Source organism: Paramormyrops kingsleyae, chromosome 16 (genome assembly GCF_048594095.1).
Source record: "Paramormyrops kingsleyae isolate MSU_618 chromosome 16, PKINGS_0.4, whole genome shotgun sequence".
Taxonomy (NCBI): Eukaryota; Metazoa; Chordata; class Actinopteri; order Osteoglossiformes; family Mormyridae; genus Paramormyrops; species Paramormyrops kingsleyae.
Window position 1 is genome coordinate 9,371,425 of NC_132812.1, and position 18,677 is coordinate 9,390,101.

The following is an 18,677-nucleotide window of genomic DNA, read 5'->3' on the forward strand; positions in this document are numbered from 1 at the left end:
GTTAGCTGCTAAATCCTGTTTGGATCCACAACAATTCAATGTTGACTTTCACAACAGAGAAGGTATTTGTTACCCAGCAGTCCATCTACTGGACTGATTCTGATTTTTATCATAATCACTTGTTCCAGTAGAAGCCCCAGTTGGAAGCTGTTATGTAAATGTTTTAATGTTTTGAACTTGTGTGCCATGTACCAAACCCTATCTCTAAACGCCAAACCTTAACCCTAAACCCTAACTCTATGGTACCTCCTCTCAGAACGCCAGCAGCGATTCTGCGGTCAGCAGCACCGTCAACCCCATGATTACAAAAAGGTCAAAGGTCAAAACAGAGGCAGAGGGCCCTCGACCAGCCTCCCCCTGCTCTCAGGTAAAGGCCCAGGCTTCTTGATGTGCCCACTGGCTTTCAGTGGTTCCTGTGGTGAATCGCAGTTTATGAGAATGCATGGCTTCATGTGTACGTGACTTATTCATGGGAAGCTGGAGAAGCTGCCCTTTGTGCTGGAGGTTTGATCCATCCTCCATGCTCCATCTTGGCCCCAAACCAAAAATTCCCTGTTCTCCCTGTGAAGTCCCACTCTTTTCCCCAGCCTGTGTCTCTCTCTGCTGTGCAAGTTTTTTTTTTTTTTTACTTTGCCCTGAACTCTCTAGGAGTAAAATCGCATCTCTGGCACCTTTTTGTCTGCACGCTACGGCGTTCCATTACCCTCAGGAGTCATTTTTCCCTGAAAAACTGTGTTCGGACCAATGGTGCATCAGCGGGCCCAGAGGAGCGGCCAATCCCCCGGCTCCGCTCTCTGAGCACCACGAGAACTTTACGTCCATTCACGCGCTTTCCCCCTTCCTCCTCTCGGCCACGCCAAACCATGCTGCTGCACTTTGTTTTAGTGAAATATTGGCTGTCTGTTACTGTCAGCCGAAGGGGGCTCCTTGAGGCGCACCCCCCTCCCAGCAGCCGTACCGGAGGCAGCCTCGACCGTGATGCATGGGTCTGGCGGCGCCTCCATCGTCCTGGGGCCTGCAGAATTGATGAAGACAGCGTTCAGGGGCGGAGATGAAGATGCTGTCGTCAGCAGGCCAGGGGCAGGCTGGGGAATGGAGAGGGGGGCTATCTGTGTGTGTGGGGGGGGGGGGGGAGGTGGAGCTTCAACACGCCGCTGCCATCTGGGGGGGCACGTTTACAGGCCCCTGGAGTCGGGCTCTTATCGAGGTTTTTCTGTTTCTGAGGAATGCCATTAACTGTCACATGGAGACCATCTAACACAATTTAAATTAATGCCCCTTAATCACAGGCCTAGAACAAAACTGCATGCGCGGTGGGGTGATTTGGGGGGGGTGGCGGTGTTTGAAATCACTGATAAAAGAAAACATTTTTTTTTCCCACGTCCCACATTAGAGAGTTTTGGGCCTTTTAAGTTTTAGAGTGCAGCCATCTTGGCTCGTGCTGCTGGAGGGCTATCCACCCACACGTGGGGGCAGGGAGCAGCTACCCAAATACACGTATCCTGGGGCGTCCCAGACGCAGGCTCAGGCAGAGAGATGTCCTCGAGACTGTGAATGGAACAGGTCTGACCGTGACATCCTTGTGACAGGACCACCTGGGCGGGCTTCTGGACCTCAAGGAAGACCTGGACAAGGACGAGTGCAGGCAGGAGCCAGAGGCTGTGTACGAGACACACTGCCGCTGGGAGAGCTGCGCCAAGGAGTACGATACCCAGGAGCAGCTGGTGCACGTAAGTGAACAGCCTGGCACACACACGCATACACACACTGTCCAGACACCTCCTGTGGCCTGCCGCCACTGCTGCACATTGCATTGTGGGACAGCTGGGGGGAACATTGCATCATGGGATAGCTAGGGGACACATCAGAAGACATGATGCTCTGTGGCACAGAAGTCTTTTTTCCCTTTTATTTTAAGACATGTTATTTTAAGAAACAGCCAATCACAACTTCAAGGGATTCATCCATGCCATTGCTTAATTAAAACCATTTTTCTGAATAGCAAGTAAGTGTCACTGTCCCATGACTGAGTTTGGATTAGTGAGAATGTTCTAGAAATGGTCTGGAAGTGCAGCTGTATCAGAAGGCCCCTGACCTCCACTGTTACAAGAAACCTGACCTTTGACCCCTGGGGCTCAGATCGAATATGTCATCACACTGGGATCTCCAAATTCCCAGCTCCTCGTTTTAAGCTGAAGAGCGATACGATTAGCACTAAAGCCTTCCCCGCCCCACCCTGCAGAGCCTATGGGCTGGGTCATGCGTCACAGTGTGGGGCCGCACTGCGACTTTTCCTCAGGGTCAGCACTCGATCCTCCCACATTCTGCTGCTGAGGTCAGCACATTGGTGGGTGGCGCCATTTTACCCCCATACCACTGATTCCAGGCAGGCCCAGGCTGGTCTCACCCCTGGCTGCACCCACCTCTTCTAACTCCCCTGTTCATGCAGCACTTAAAGATCAAAGTACTGGGCTCGGTTGGAGTGTGAGCCAGGCCTGCGATGACAGTAACCCGCAGCGGGCTGAGAGGACGCAGTCCTGTCATGTGTCTGCTTGGGAGCAACAGAGAAGTGATTACAGACAGCGTGTCCTCATCTGAAGCTGATTGTTTGCCGTCTTAAACACCACACACTCAAGTCCTCTTACTCTTCTACTATTAGTAGTCATTTTCAACAGGAGACCCCCAGCATGAACAGAAGCCTCGGGGGGCGTCCCAGCCACATGCCGAATGCAGTCCCCCGATGGTGTAATAGTGTAGGTACAGTGAGACGGCAAGCCGGGGGGGGGCGTCCCAACCACATGCCGAATGCAGTCCCCCGATGGTGTAATAGTGTAGGTACAGTGAGACGGCAAGCCGGGGGGGGGGGCGTCCCAGCCACATGCCGAATGCAGTCCCCCGATGGTATAACAGTGTAGGTACAGTGAGATGGCAAGCCGGGGGGGGGGCGTCCCAGCCACATGCCGAATGCAGTCCCCCGATGATGTAATAGTGTAGGTACAGTGAGACGGCAAGACAGGGGGGGGGCGTCCCAGCCACATGCCGAATGTAGTCCCCCGATGGTGTAATAGTGTAGGTACAGTGAGACGGCAAGACAGGGGGGGGGGCGTCCCAGCCACATGCCGAATGCAGTCCCCCGATGGTGTAATAGTGTAGGTACAGTGAGACGGCCAGCCGGGGGGGGGGCGTCCCAGCCACATGCCGAATGCAGTCCCCCGATGATGTAATAGTGTAGGTACAGTGAGACGGCAAGCCGGGGGGGGCGTCCCAGCCACATGCCGAATGCAGTCCCCCGATGGTGTAATAGTGTAGGTACAGTGAGACGGCAAGCCGGGGGGGGGGGCGTCCCAGCCACATGCCGAATGCAGTCCCCCGATGGTGTAATAGTGTAGGTACAGTGAGACGGCCAGCCGGGGGGGGGGCGTCCCAGCCACATGCCGAATGCAGTCCCCCGATGATGTAATAGTGTAGGTACAATGAGATGTCAAAAATGTGTCTGAGCCAAGAAAGTGGGAGGGGGGGGGTAAGGTTGTGATGGGGCATTTGAGAGTCATTGCTGGACGTCTGTGTGCGCTTCTGATGTAGCACCTGAGCGATGGGGTCACCTTAGCCGCTGGGCTGCTGTGGGCCACCCCTCCCCTCCTCAAACGACTGGGAGCATGGGCTGAGGGTTACACAGACATTCCTGTCTGTCAGTGAAGCGTGGTGCAGAGGTGGGGGCCACGGGCTTGGGCGGAGGTACAGAAACGCTCAGGGGCCGGCCTCTCTGCTGCAGGCTTGTTTAGGGATGGAGCTCAGTCCCGCCATACACTCACTGCACACATGATAGTAATCATGCTTGCTGTCCGATACTCGTGTTCGTCTGTATCTCTGTGTGGAGCATGTGTAACATGAGCCTCTGCCACTCACGCATCTGGATCTCCAGGCACAGGGTTATGGGGTCTCAGTGTGGGGCTTACGGGTAGTTTCACCACCTTTCCACGCAGCATGTTCCTGCAGGGGGCGCTAATGAGGCAGGAGATGCCACACCGCCCTCAGTGAGCCGTGGCTCCGTGGGCAGGTTCACCAGGGCCCTGAATCACCGGCGCTGATCCGCCCGCCTGTATTGAGTGAATCCAAACCCACAGAAGTTCCATTTGTGTTCCCGGGATTTTCCCAGACGATCATTTCGATTTGTGCATGGTGCCGAATCCCTCTAATGGAGATGGTATGTGTCCCCCCCCCCCCCCACACGCGGGGTCCCCGACAGAAGAACGAGCGAGTGCGGCGCCCTTTTCTCTAAGCGTGACAAATGGAAACGCACCGTCAGCCCTGATGGATGACATCGCTCCTCAGATGAATGGCTTCTCTGTGGACTCCCTAAATTAGGAGGCTGTTTTCACAAGCCCCTATTAGCCGGGCCTCTCCGGAACGGCACGGCACCCTCGTAGCTCAGGTGTCTGCCCACTGAGTCAAACAGCGGCCCTGATCAAAGCTTAAAGGCGGCTAGCCCTATCAAAACCACCCTCGGGGATGGCGGGGGTGGGTAGGGGCTGTCTCACCGGGGTCTGGACGCTCCCACGGCTGAGCCCTCCCCTGTCGGCACGCGCTAAGCTAATTTGTCTCCTCCCCCCTGCTTTGCAGCACATCAACAACGAGCACATCCATGGGGAAAAGAAGGAGTTTGTGTGCCGCTGGGAGGAGTGTTCGCGGGAGCAGAAGCCCTTCAAGGCCCAGTACATGCTGGTGGTGCACATGCGGAGGCACACGGGCGAGAAGCCACACAAGTGCACGGTGAGTGGGGGTATGGGGACATATGACTGCGTCAGGGCCAGCACAGGTGTGAGGCTGCATGCGGGGGTGCACAGGCACGGGCACTATATGCAACACGGATCCAGGTAGATGCATATATGTAATGCTCACATGCATGCAAAGACACACATATATAACACACACAAGCACAAATATAATCATGGCAGCATGCAGATGCATACGTGTTCATGCCTGATAGTATCAAAAGCACATAACTGCATAAACCAGTATTCAGTTAGACATACCCAACACAAGGGCATGTGCATTTAAAGAGTCTTTCGTAATGATTCTTTCTGAGAATTATTTATTCATTAGGCCTCTTATGCCTGTGTTTATGATTCCATTTTAAGCATATGACCAGATGTGAGAGCAGCATGGCCTCCAGGGTAATGGCCAGGATCTCAGCGCGTTAGAGATCTGGCTGCTTATTAACACATATGAGCTGATGTAAGGCGCCTTGTCTCAGGGGCGGCTCTGCATTCTGAAGTTAACTCCAGGCTACTTCAATAGCCACTAATTAGCCATCTCACTATAAAAGCATCTGATAGTGACATGAGAAAACACTAGAACTGTATCATCTCATCACTTCGTCACTCCGTCAGTGAGTCATGGCTTCACTGCATCACCAGATTACTGTGTCATCAATTCATTGTGTCACCAAATCACCACGTCACCCTGTCACCCCATCACTGCGTCACCAAATCACTGCATCATTCCTTCACTGCATTACCGCCTACCTCATCCGCAGTTCGAGGGCTGCTCGAAGGCCTACTCACGTCTGGAGAACCTGAAGACCCACCTGAGGTCCCACACCGGTGAGAAGCCCTACGTCTGTGAGCATGAAGGCTGCAACAAGGCGTTCTCCAACGCCTCGGACCGGGCCAAGCACCAGAACCGAACCCACTCAAATGAGGTATGACAGTTCTGTAGGATCAGGGACATTTTTATCGTTACACTAATTAGTTAGCAATGGTGCAGCCTAATGTGAACACAGTGTCATGTTTGACCTCACGAGCTGCTTCTGCTCCCTGCTGTTCACCTTCAGCATTCTCGCTGGGGGGGCTAGTGCGGCACACCACTACAAGGTGTGCCGCACTGTATTAGTAGGAACCAGCGGGGGTCCCTCCTGTGTAACACCACCTGGGGGTCAGCGGCGCATCATTAGACCCAGAACGTCTCTGGTTTCTCGCTACCTACCAGCAGATTTAAATGAGCACTGGGATCACTGAGCTCGCAGGAAGTTCGGCAGCAACAGCTCTAACTTTATTACAGCATGTGGGACATGAATCACGCCATGAACGCTTACCGGGATCTTAATCATCCCACTGTCGATCTGCGTGCATAATTCATATCCTTCATTGGACACTATGGTCACATGGAGAGCTGCTGTGCCAATCAAGGGGGGTGTTTAATCCATAGTCATGGGTTTGGTAGTGGGCAGCGCTATTGCATCACAACTCCAGGGCTGGGGGTCGGTTCCTGACCCCTGGAGTTTCCATGGTCTCCCTATGATTCCTCCAGATAGTCCAATTTCCTCCTGGCATCCAAAAACTGAAAACCAAAAACTTGATTTCCATAAATTGCCCTTAATGTGTGAATAAGTGTGTATGAATATGCATATGTGAGTATGCATGTGATGATGATATGTATGTGAGTACGTGGGTGAGTATATGTGAATATGTGTATGGAGAGTATGCATGTCTATGCATGTCTATGTGTGTGTGAGTATAGGTGAATTTGTGTGTGAGTGTGCGTGTGTGATTTTGTATGTGCAAGTATGCATATGTGAGTATGTGTGTGTGAGTATATGTGAGTATGTGTGTGATATGCGTGTGTGATTTTGTATGTGTGAGTATGTGTGTGTGAGTACATGTGCCCTGTAATGGCCTGACATCAGGTGCCCCTGCCTGGTTCCTCATATTACTGCAAGCAATTATGAAAGAGATACTAACATCTGAGTGTTTCCAATATAGTAAACACTCTGGATGTCTGTCTGTATAGAAACCTTACGTGTGTAAGATCCCCGGATGCACCAAGCGCTACACGGACCCCAGCTCTCTCAGGAAGCACGTGAAGACCGTCCATGGCCCCGAAGCACATGTCACCAAGAAGCAGCGCAACGATTTGCCCTCCCGCACCCATCCCCCCCGTGAGAATGGGGAGAATGAGGCCAGTGCCAAGCAAAGTGCAAGAGGCCTGGAAGACAAGCTGGAAAGCAACAGCACCACCAGAGGCATGGAGGACTGCCTGCAGGTCAAGCCGATAAAGACAGAGAACTCTGTGGTAAGATCCCAGCAGGTGAATGCCTGCACACATACACCGTTCAACTTGCCCATAATGCACTGGGATAACCTTCCCGCTTAAATCAATGTGAAGAGAAGGGGGAAATCTTACTATCAGATTCTCAGGCTGAATTCCTTGTAATATGGTATTTTGCCACATGAGATAAAAGATCCTTAATCTAAATGACAGTATAACCAAGCTGCCTCCCATACCAGTCTCTGGTAAGCACCATGGGTCCATAAAACCAAGCTGGCTCCCACAATAGTGTCCGGTAAGCACCTCGGGTTCAAAGCACTGTCATCACTCAGAAATTGTCCGGGCTATTCTGAGTTAGTGCCTCTCATTTTACTGAAGTGCCCTAGACCAGGGGTGTCTAAACAGTATTCCACTGGGCCACAGAATGCTGGGGGTTTGGGGGAGGGGTTGGTTAATTTCCAAAACATAAATGATATATAAACACAACATATGAACATCGGCCCATGAACATCAAAAGGTCGGCACAGACTGTATCGTATGCGTCAGTAAGCTGGTGGCAGAGGACCTCTCCCCGTCAAGCTCAAACTTATGCTGCCGTGTTACTTTTCCTAAACTGTGATCCTTCCTCCTCTGACTCGCTTTCCTGCTTGAATGTGTCTCTTTTCTCTCCCTTTACACTTCCCTTACGGACAGACATTACTAAGGTGAGCATGGCCTCAGGTCAGTTCTTGTTCAGCGGATAAAGATGTTTCATAATGCAACTCCAAACACGAGTAATAAGGGTTATACATAAATAACTGTGATCAAATGGACCCTGCATGATGAATTGAGTCACTGGTGTGGTCACCTTTTCCCATAAGCACCATTTTCACATGCTCATCCTTTTCACCCGTTTCCTTAAACCTGTCCCATCTGATCCTGCACATCCTTCTGCTTTGGCCCTCACCGGTTCACCCTTGCCTCCATGTCTGTCCCCCATACCCAGATGTATCAGTCCAGCCCTGGTGGCCAGTCATCGTGCTGCAGTGAGCCGTCGCCACTTGGTGGCGCCTCCCACCACGATAGTGGAGTAGAGACAGCTGTACCCAGCGGGGGCAGCCTGGGAGACCTGAGCACGCTGGATGAGCCCCCCATCGTGGACTCCACCGTCTCCCCAGGTGCCCCGGCAGTCGGCCTCCAGCTGCGCAAGACTGGGAGTGCTACCCACAGGCTTGAACACCTCAAGAAAGAGAAGCTAAAGACCGTGAGGGACTCCTGCTCCTGGCCCAGCCTAGCGCCTCAAGTGCAAAACACCAAGCTGCCTCCCATACCAGTCTCTGGTAAGCACCTTAGGTCCATAGAACTAAACTGCTTCCCATATCATAGTTTAATAAGCACCTCAGGTTCACAATATTAGAAACATCTGTCCAACCAACCCTACTCATATCATATCAGTATCATACAAGGTCACGGGGAGCAGCCGGGAGCTTGTTGCAGGTTGCATAGGGTGTAAGATAGGGGACAACCTGGACAGACCAGTAGCTAGTTGCTTGCAAAGCCAATGACATTATAACTGGTGGAATATCAAGTTTGACATGAGCCTCTGTGTGATGCAGGGTCATTACTGGAGAGTTCGAGCCTCGGTGGTCCAGCCATGTTCCCAGGCCCACGTCTTGGCGAGCTGCCCTACAATGAGGTGACCGTGCTGGACCAGTTGAACCAACGGCGGGACAGCACTACCAGCACCGTCAGCTCAGTCTACACCCTGAGCCGGAGGTCCTCCGGCATCTCACCATGCTACTCCAGCCGCCGCTCCAGCGAAGCCTCACAGTTCGGAGGGCGTCACAACAATGTCAGTTCTGCTGACTCCTACGACCCCATCTCAGCCGACCTATCCCGCCGCTCTAGCGAGGCCAGCCAGTGTGGAGGACTGTCTGGCTTGCTGAGCCTCACTCCTGCTCAGCATTACCGCCTCAAGGCCAAGTACGCTGCTGCCACTGGGGGAGCCCCACCCACACCTCTGCCCAATATGGACCGTCTTAAGACCAGGATGGCACTCTTCGGGGATGGCCATGAGTCTGCCGTTCGCCCATTCCACAGCCCTGCCATGCTGAGGCGATGCAGTGAGTCTGGCTATTCTGCTCCAGGCATGATGCCCCACGAGATCCCTGCAAATATCCCCCGCCGGGCCAGTGACCCTGTCCGTCGTCCGGCCATAGACCCACTGTCACTACCACGGGTGCAGCGATTCAACAGCATCAGTAGCATGAATCCGCTTGCACCCTCGGTGGAGCACCGTGGTCTGAGCCTACAGAACTATACCCGCTCTGACGGTAACCTGCACCGCTACTCCTATGCTTGCCGGCCACCCAGCATCTCTGAGAATGTGGCGATGGAGACCGCAGATGTAGGCCTGCAGGGTGCCGAAGACGATCTGGTGCTGCCGGATGACATGGTGCAGTACTTGCAATCCCAGGGTGGCGAGCCCCCTCAGTCTGCCGCTCCATCAGCGTACCCCAGCCAGGCTCAGAGCCTACTGGGAAGCGGGACCTCACAGCAACAGCAACCTTTCTATGGCCAACGGCGCATGGCTGTTGTCGATGCTAATATGAGCCCAGCAGGACAGATGCAGCTCCCCAGTCAGATGAGCCCCGGGTCCCAAGAGCACTTCCCTGACTCCCCTGGCCTGAACAAGAGCAACATGCCTGTCCAGTGGAACGAGGTCAGTTCGGGGACCGTTGACGCCATGCGGGGTCAAATCAAGCAGCAGCAGCAGCTTATAAGAGGGAATCTGGCCTTGGTTCAGCAGAAACAAAATTTTGGCCCCTACCAGAACCTTGGTGGAAACCAGCAAATGGTGCAAATAGGTCAGAGCCCAGCGGCACAGCAGGGTTTTACTCAACGTGGCTCAGGCCCCACATCCCAGAGGATTAATGGCCTCCAACAGCAGCGGGCACAGGCCATGAGCTCGGGCGATCCGTTAAGCCTGCTTCAGGACTACGAGCAGGACGTCCTGGCTAATAGTGTAAATGGGGCCACCAGCCAACGGCCGTCCTGCAACAATGTGGCCGGGACCATCTGCAGTCCTAATAGCCGAGGAATGGCCATGCAAACTCAAGATGCCCAGAGCTACAGATCGAGAACGCAGCTGGGCAGCAGTCAAGCTCACACCACATATCACGGAAACTACAGCCAGCAGAGCTACACAACGTCCTCCCACCAGTGCGTCCAAAATGGCAGTCAAGGCTTGATGCAGCCAAGGCCACCCACAGAACCCAAACCCCTGAGCAGGCAGCACTCGGGGCCAAGCCTGGCACAGCAGCCTGTATTCCCCCAGCAGGCCTTCAGCTCTGGCTATAGCCCCTCTGACACCAGCCCCACAAGCTCCAGCAGCGTGGGCCACAACTTGGCCAGTGGCAACAGGGAGAATGTCATGTTCTACAGGGGGCAGATCCACATGTTTGAGCCTAATGGTGACTTAGGCTCTCAGGCATCCCCCGCAGCAAGTGCGATGGTCACCATGGCTTCCCCGGGGACCAACCAGGTCTCCAGCACGGTGGATTCCACTCAGGGTGTGGACCATGCCCAGATTGACTTTGACTCTATGCTGGATGATGGGGATCACTCCAGTCTCATGTCAGGCACTCTCAGCCCCAGCCTTCTCCAGAGTCTGTCTCAGAATTCCTCCCGACTCACCACCCCCCGCAATTCAGTGACATTACCTTCTGTACCAGCAGGGGTCAGCAACATGGCCATTGGAGATATGAGCTCCATGCTGACCGCTCTCGCTGAGGAGAACAGATTCCTCAACATGATGTCTTAAGAGCAGGTGGTGTAGAGCCACCAAATGAGAAACTGTGAGACTGTTAGTTTTCCCCCATCCTGCTTGCTTGTTTAGGAAGTGACTTCACTAGAGGCATTTCCTTTGACACTGATTGGTGTATACAGGGAGAAGTACATTTTCAAGATGCTCTTGCCTTTCCTGCAAACAGAGGACAATTCAGGAGAACTTCCCCAAACCTCATTTCCTTCTCCCCTTGCTTCCTGTAACATGTATTATTGTGTAAAGTATTCTGTTAAAGATGGCAGCCTGCATTTGTCTTAAGAAGCCATACTTTACCTTTACAAGGAACCTTGGACTATGTATGTGAGGCAAACCAGAGTGCTGTTTGATGGTACTGCAGTTTTGAGGCATCGTACAGAACCCAGTCTCTTAAGTGCCTTGCTATGGTGTGCTGAATAGGGAAATGATAATATGTACAAGTAACAGCGACAGGTAACGTGCTGTCATGTACAAAAACATGGATATTTAGAGAAGATGTTTTGTATTGTTGCTGTAAACGAATATACATGGTATTTGCTATTGACTGTGCTAATTGCTTCAGTGTTTTGACTTCATATAATGTTTTCATATGAGGGTTGGTGTTTTGTCACCTGCCGTGAAACACCACTTTCCAAAGGAACGCTCATTGTGTCCTCCTGGTGTTTTCTGGAAGACTGCCGTCCTTTCAGGACAGTCACATCATGCTGTCATATGACACTGTGACATGACGCATGCCCTGATGCTGTTGGCAAGACTCTGGCCGGATTGGACACGACTGGAAAATGCCACCTCCTCAAGAGACTCTCAGAGCAATGTGCGAATGGGAGACACACATTCTGGGATAACTGAGAGATCATTCGTTCGTAGGGAGATGGACTCAGGTAGCAGAGCAGAATCCCGCCCTAACGAAACTGGACCGGTCCAGTTGTCGTAGAACCGCGGGGTGCCGTGGCAACACAGACTCTTTGTCATTGAAATATAACAGTTTCTTTTCTACGATCCAGTAACATTTCATTGATCTGGTCCTGTACATAGCTTTTGTACATTTTATAAAATACAATTTGACTGTTTTTTTTTACTGTAGTTGAATGTGGAGGCTCTTTGGAATCACAGGGTAATCTCCTCCGGCATCCATGAAAACAAATGGCCATCTGACGTCTCCAGCACATAGGAAGCAGAGAAGATCATGCCGAGGAGTGAGCTTCAGGGGCGGGACACTCGTCTCTGTGTGCGCGGAGTAAATAAAAGAATGTGCATAAATCTCCGGGGGCCGTGTCAATCTGCAGTACGTCTACTTTCCTTTTACAGTAGCTTCATTCATATCCGTCCCAAAAATACCATGAAAACCAAAATATCACACTTCGTGGACAGCCGCGCAAAAGCCGCAGGCTGTAGAGCAGCTCTGCCATAACGCAGTCTTCTAATCATCACCACGGCTCAGAATTAAGGTCCTCTACGGAGTATTCTGGAGGCTCCTTGAAGCCCTCTTTTAATCTTAGAAGAAAATTAGTCCTGATTGATTAAATAATGTAAAACCAAACTTTGTTCTTTGAAGCTATCTGTCCCAACAATGCCTTTCCCTCTGTGGCAAATCACCCCAGACATGTAAAAGATGCCGTGCGCTTTTCAAAGCAACTGCGGGCCTTTGAAATCGCTTCTGCCTCCCTGTCCGTGGTGCTGCTAGGGCCACATTCCCAGTTCGCTCTGAAACCGAATGAAAAAGGATCCTGTGAAAATACTCAATGCACACACTAAGCACTTTCTAAAGTTAGCTGGCTTGTAGTCCAAAATTAACAATGGCAGATCGACCCAGAGGAAATTGTTGTAGAAACCACATTAAACACCACTTGAAGGGATTGGAGTCCAAGGACTGAGCCTGGGTGTAAGCGGGGGGAACAAATGATTTTATTCTGACAGCTAATTCAGCTGAGGGGCAGCTTGATCCGAATTTGCTGATTGCTTTTGCCACTGGAATTCTTTATTCTCTCAGTGAGACGAAGGAGGAAAACAGCCTGAGGAGGAGAAATCTCACAGGGCGAAGAACAAGAGGTTTGAGGGAGACGCGGGCAGATCAGCAACTTCAGAAAGGCCTGTAATTGGGTGACAGCACTAATGGGATGGGAAAGTGCATTTTGATATGTAAATGGCTAAAGGCAGCAAAGATTAAAAAAAAATAATTATAACAAAATTACCCTATGGTCATACAGCTGTGATTCAGACTGGAAATTTTCAGAAACATGCGGACAGATGTCCCCATCAGGCCAAAAATGCAACATCCATCCATCCATCCATCCATCCAACCACCTTCTGACTGCTTATCTGGTACAGGACCACAGGGGGGCATGGAAGGGTGCAGGGCAGGGCTACACCTTGGGCATCCATCACAGGGGCCCAGTAAGAAAATACTTTTGTTAAGATGCTTTTCCTTATAATCTTGTTCATCATCCTTTTCCCAGCTCCCCGAAGGCCTGAAAGACTTGCAGTGTGCCAGCATGATGTGGTATCATGGCAGCGTTCTGCTGGCAGGCAAAGAAGTGCCAGGCAATGATTTCCATTTGTCCCAGTGACTCATGCACTGGAAACATTGGAAACCATTACAAAAACAAAAATACAATTCCTTCCCAGAAGGACCCAGTGATTCATTTAGTCACATGATCAGGGCACTAGTGCACATAGGAGGCAAGTCAAGTTGCATGCTAACAACCAGCCTAACAAACATACTGGAACCGTAACGGCAATTCCACTCCCAATGCTAACGCTAAGAAATACACTGAATCCCTAACAGAAACCCTCCAGCACTGTGTACCTCAGAACTACGGTGAAAATCAATAAGCCAATTAAAGGATGCCGAGTGTGTCAGACTGGCCTAATGAGTTTACATATACAGTAGGAGAACTCACAATATCCCATAACAGGCACTGTGTCTGTCTGCCAGTGTCCCAACACAGGCCAAAGTAGGGTCTATTTAGCTGAGTGAGTTATACAAAAGTAAATAAAATGTTTCTCTCTTTCCACAAACCAGAAAGTAAATAATTACACATAGTTAATGCCCCAGAAAACAAATATTAAGATCTGATGAAGTGCTGTGGACATAGATTGTGGCCATAAAAACATGGGTCTTGAAGAACATTTTCTGGGTGATCATCAAAAGTCGCCCAAACATGACTCTGCATAGGAATCAGCCGTATCTCCCCCTGGCCTTCAAAGAGACTCGCAAAGGAGTGAAGATGTTTCCACGGCTCGGGCCGCAGAAAGCTAAAACCACATTAATGAGTCCTTTTGTTCATCAGCCCAAGTACCAGAACTGTGGTCTTCAGATCTCACACAGAGAGACAGAAATACAGAGACGTACCACTCCTTTGCATCTCTCCATCTCCACTTTCCCAGAAGCCACTGTGCCTTTAAAGTACATTCAGTTTCACGTATGAGTCACAGACGACAGCAGTACAGATGATGTGTTAAGCAAGGATGTGGCAAATGTCTAGAGAAAAGTATCTGATTTTATTTCCCTGTGTTTTCTTTACATTTCAACAGCTGTTAAGCAGCACAATATCTATTATGTATGTCTATAATGAACAGGAGATTATTGGTTGCAGTGGTTGGCAATGCAGTGCCGTACCTGCAGGTTGTGGGTTTGATTCCCAGCTCCTGCTGTGTATGTGTTCTCCTGTTTCCTCCCCTAGACAGGTAACCTAGTGTGTCTGACCATAGTGAGTGATTGTGAGCATTTAGGGTATGTGCTGGGGTCAGTTTTTTCCCCACTGCGACTGTAATAGCTTATTATTTTGCACTGGATCCATTTATAGATCTGGATGCGATGAGTGTCATACCTTTTTCAGGGGTCCGATAACAGAGCTTCCCTGGAACCATTTATACTACATGGTCAGGATCCTCTGCCACAGATGGATTTGATGTCCAAAGTTCCACAATGCTGTTTCAAGGATAGTTTGTGTACTCATTTGGAGTCATATTTGGACACATACTACTGGGAGTAAAAACTGGGACCATAGTCCCTACTCCCGGGGTGGGTCAGGAAAGGCTTTGTGATGAGCTGACACCATAGATAATCAGCAGATCAGCATCTCACCATACTTTCCTCGACCGCCTGCTATGATCCCAACTGGACAAGCAGTAATTGATGAGTTACATCTGCCTGTTTAACAAGGTAAAATACCTGGTATGGTAACTATAGTAGGTGTCACTCTCACACATCACATCACTGACCAGGGTCCATCTCCAGAGCTTTGGTTTGCATACCAGTGAGTCTAGTTTAAGCCCCTCGCAAAAACACATGGCAGAGATCCCCCCCGCCCCCCCCCCCCCCAGCCCAGTCCCCCGTTGCTCAGATTACAGTGATACAAAAAGAAACAGCGACTGCCACGATAAACGGTCTAATCTGCAGACATCAAGGGACGCCATCGATCCAAATTTAGTGCATAGTATGAGGTGCCAGAGACATACCTCTGTGACCCGAGACATGCCGGAATATTCTGGAAAATCGGTGACTAAAAGAGATCAGTTGCCCCAGCAGGCCGAGCCTCATGTTCAGTAGGACTGCGAGAGGAGGCGTCCCTGAACACCTGACTGCTGCCAGCAGACTGACCTGATAACAGGAGATGAGTGGGGGCTGCTCCCCCCAAAGGGAAATGCAGGGATAAACTCAACAGCAAGCACATTTAACCGCAAGTGATGAATTAGTTGAAGGTCTTTCACTCTTCAGCATGTCACTAATCAATAAAGTCAGCAATTATTCTGCTGAAAGATGCAAATGAAAAGACAGTTTTAATAATGTATATAAGTGAAGATCCGCTGTGGAAATTCTGCATGCTTGAAAGGGGCTTGGGGCTTTGAGAACTGGTTTTGCGAGCCCCCAACTGGTTCCAGCTAGAGAAGCACAATGGAGCCGCTGTTCCTGCGGGTGGCCGGGTCAGGGAACTTATCAAGCCCCCATCAGAGAGGAAACCACATGTCCAGAAGGCAAAGATTTTGAGCGCACTCCGTTGCGGCCGGGTGTTGGGGGGGGGGGGGGGCAATTTGTTGTACTCAGATATGGACAATATGTAACATGATAAATTCCCAGACTGCATGTCTACACGTGAAGTGCGTAATGTTGTTTTTTTTAAAGGTTAAAATGTTTCTTTAAAATATATATGTATTGAAAAAACTATGTAGCAATAAAGCTTCGATTATTATGATAAAACACTACTAATGAGAAAGCTCATGAAGAAAGGTTTATTATTCAAAGGACAAGAGTTTAATGATGGTGATGCAGCATGGCGGAGACTCAAGCTCTCTGGCTTGCGATCGTTGTGATACACAGGGTCCATCGCTGCGGGATGGGTGGGGTCGGGCCCCTCAAAGGCACAAGGCAGAGTGCAGCAAGGTAAGACCATGCCGAGACCCCTAAGGCTCGGGGGGGCCTTGTCAAACTGCCACGTCAGGCTCCCCCTCGATTCCCCGATCTGTCGCCTCAGCGAGAGCCTGCAGGCTGAGGGGAGATGGTGCGCCTGTCGCTCAGACGAGTGAGAGCTCAGGAATTTTGATTGGACTGCGGGGAGACGGACACGTGTGGCTGCATGACCTTATTAAACAGGGAGAAGCTCTACATCATTCTTCCACGTTGCCCTGCTCCCCAGTGAGCTTCCACGGCAGCCGCCATTGTCCTTCATACTGTAAACTTTACTGCACCTTCTCACGGAGCCAGAGAGAGTGAGCACAGGGAATGGGTGAAGGCCCTTATTGTGTTGCCTGCATACAACTTGAGGCTGCAGCTGAATTTCTAGGGCATCTGAAGACAAACACAAAGGATATGGTCTGTCCCCATTGTTAGCAGGACGCAAACATCACCCCTCACAAGAGCTACAGCAGTTCGAGCTGCAAACGCACAGTGTGGAGCCCCCATGTGCTGCTTGGTGCTCGCACCAAATCACCAGGCTGGACACCAAAGACAAACTGAGAGGCTATTCCACCACAGAAGAGACCAATCACAGCACTGCATTTGTGACAAACCAGGCCTCGGCCACCTGAGTGGGAGGAGGGCCCAGGAGGCAGAACCCCCCCCCCCCCAAGCAATACGAGCGGCAGCCCCCTCCCAAGCTAATTGCTGATAACAAAGGCTGGCAGTGTAAAGGCCCTGGCTGTGAATTATTACATATGTCACGTGCGTAACAAGGTGGAATCCTCAGCAGAAGCTTCAGTCAGAGCAGCGCAACGCAGGCAGTCGGCGAAGCCGCAAAAGATGGATCACGCTGCGAAATTCCTGATGCTTCATTCATTACCGTTATAATAACATCAAGCCGGCTCCTCTGGAAGCCTGGCTCCCCACTGACACCCAGAGCAAAATCAATTTAGGAATCAATTTCAGTCCCCCATCAGCCAGGCTGGACATAATATGCAGAGATTAGTAATATTTTGGCTGTTCCGTCTGAGTGGCATTAGACAATTACACCAAATAGCTGAGTTTCACAACAAGGGCTCCCACACTGGTGAGCAAGGTGACACTGCAGAGGCACACACACACATGTTTGTATTCATATCGTTTTGGGGACTGTCCATTCATTTCTATGGGAAAAGACACCCTTAGCCCCTTCTCAGCCGTAACCTTAACCTTAAGTAACCAAACAAAATGCAAGACTTTTGGCATTTTTAGTTTTTGGATTGGACCAAAAAAACGGTCCCCAAAATGTCAAAATAACAGGTTTTGGTCCCCACAATGTAATATATATACAATGTAATATATTCATGACCACACACACACATACATAGATGCATAGTGTGTGTGTGTGTGTGTGTGTGTATATATATATATATATATATATATATATATATATATATATGTGTGTGTGTGTGTGTGTGTGTGTGTATACACATTATATGTAGAACAGGAATTCTGTTTATAGGGTGTCCATATACTGTAAAGGCTTTGCTGAACTTTAATTGAGGAATCCAGCGTCCCACCCATATCAGAACTCCTGGAATCCTCAGCAAGGTCCACAAGGCTGCCCAGAAGGATTCCATCACGCCCAGGTATGCGGGGGGGGGGGGGGGCTTGGAAGATCCTCACGTTCGCTCTCAGCTTGTCATTATCTGAGGAGAAACATCACCGACTGCCTCCAAAATGCACACAAGACGCTGCTTGTGAAAAAGCACGCTTGGCAACCCTAATGTGGTTACGCAACGAGCGATGTGGCCTTGATCGATCAGAGGCACACCCATTTTCACAGCCCTGAGGCATCGTTGGCCATGTATTTCACGCTGGGGGGGGGAACGGACACCTGAACAACATTGTTATTTTTCTGGTGAAGATCGCCTGTGTTGCAGTTTCCCCAAAGTGTCCTCTGGGGTTTGCTTTTTCACATTTGATTTATTGATCAATATATATTCCTGAAAAGGCAATATTTCCGATCCTCTCGTGTTATTGTAGAACTTAATTCCATCTGAATAGGAGCTTTTTAATACTTTGTGTGCTGTTCAGGCATGCTTGTGCTAACAGGGCTCTCTTTGTCCGGAAGCCTGTGGAGGGAAAGTGCCAGATCATCTCAGACAGGCAGACAGGGAGGAGGAGGGATGTGGGCTGATAAGGTAGAACTGATGAGGTATGTGGGGTATTTATAGGATGCCGATCAATGGGAGGCTCCCTAAAATTGCCCTCCCCACACAATTCTCAGCTGACAACGTAACTATAAAAAATTATATGGAGTTCTAGCTGGGGGCTCAGACTGCATAGAATGTTGATTTACACCAAGTCTGCATCTCGCAGACCTACTCAGACCCCCAGGCTCAACCCATAGGCAAGATGATGCACAAAAGTAACTCTGACTCTCCTTGT

General features: G+C 50.5%; 1 protein-coding gene across 4 annotated transcripts in view; it reads left to right on the top strand.

The window, feature by feature from the left end:
- Nucleotides 1-12,113, top strand: part of gli2a (GLI family zinc finger 2a) — a 67,951-nt gene extending 55,838 nt beyond the window's left edge. For all 4 annotated transcript variants that reach the window (XM_023826933.2, XM_023826932.2, XM_023826935.2 and 1 more), the window contains 7 exons: nt 257-367; nt 1,590-1,730; nt 4,621-4,770; nt 5,537-5,701; nt 6,790-7,071; nt 8,033-8,366; nt 8,643-12,113. In XM_023826933.2, the coding sequence (XP_023682701.2) occupies nt 257-367; nt 1,590-1,730; nt 4,621-4,770; nt 5,537-5,701; nt 6,790-7,071; nt 8,033-8,366; nt 8,643-10,849 (3,390 nt within the window). In that variant the 3' untranslated portion in view covers nt 10,850-12,113. The remainder of the gene's footprint in view (nt 1-256; nt 368-1,589; nt 1,731-4,620; nt 4,771-5,536; nt 5,702-6,789; nt 7,072-8,032; nt 8,367-8,642) is intronic.
- Nucleotides 12,114-18,677: the final 6,564 nt, after the last annotated feature.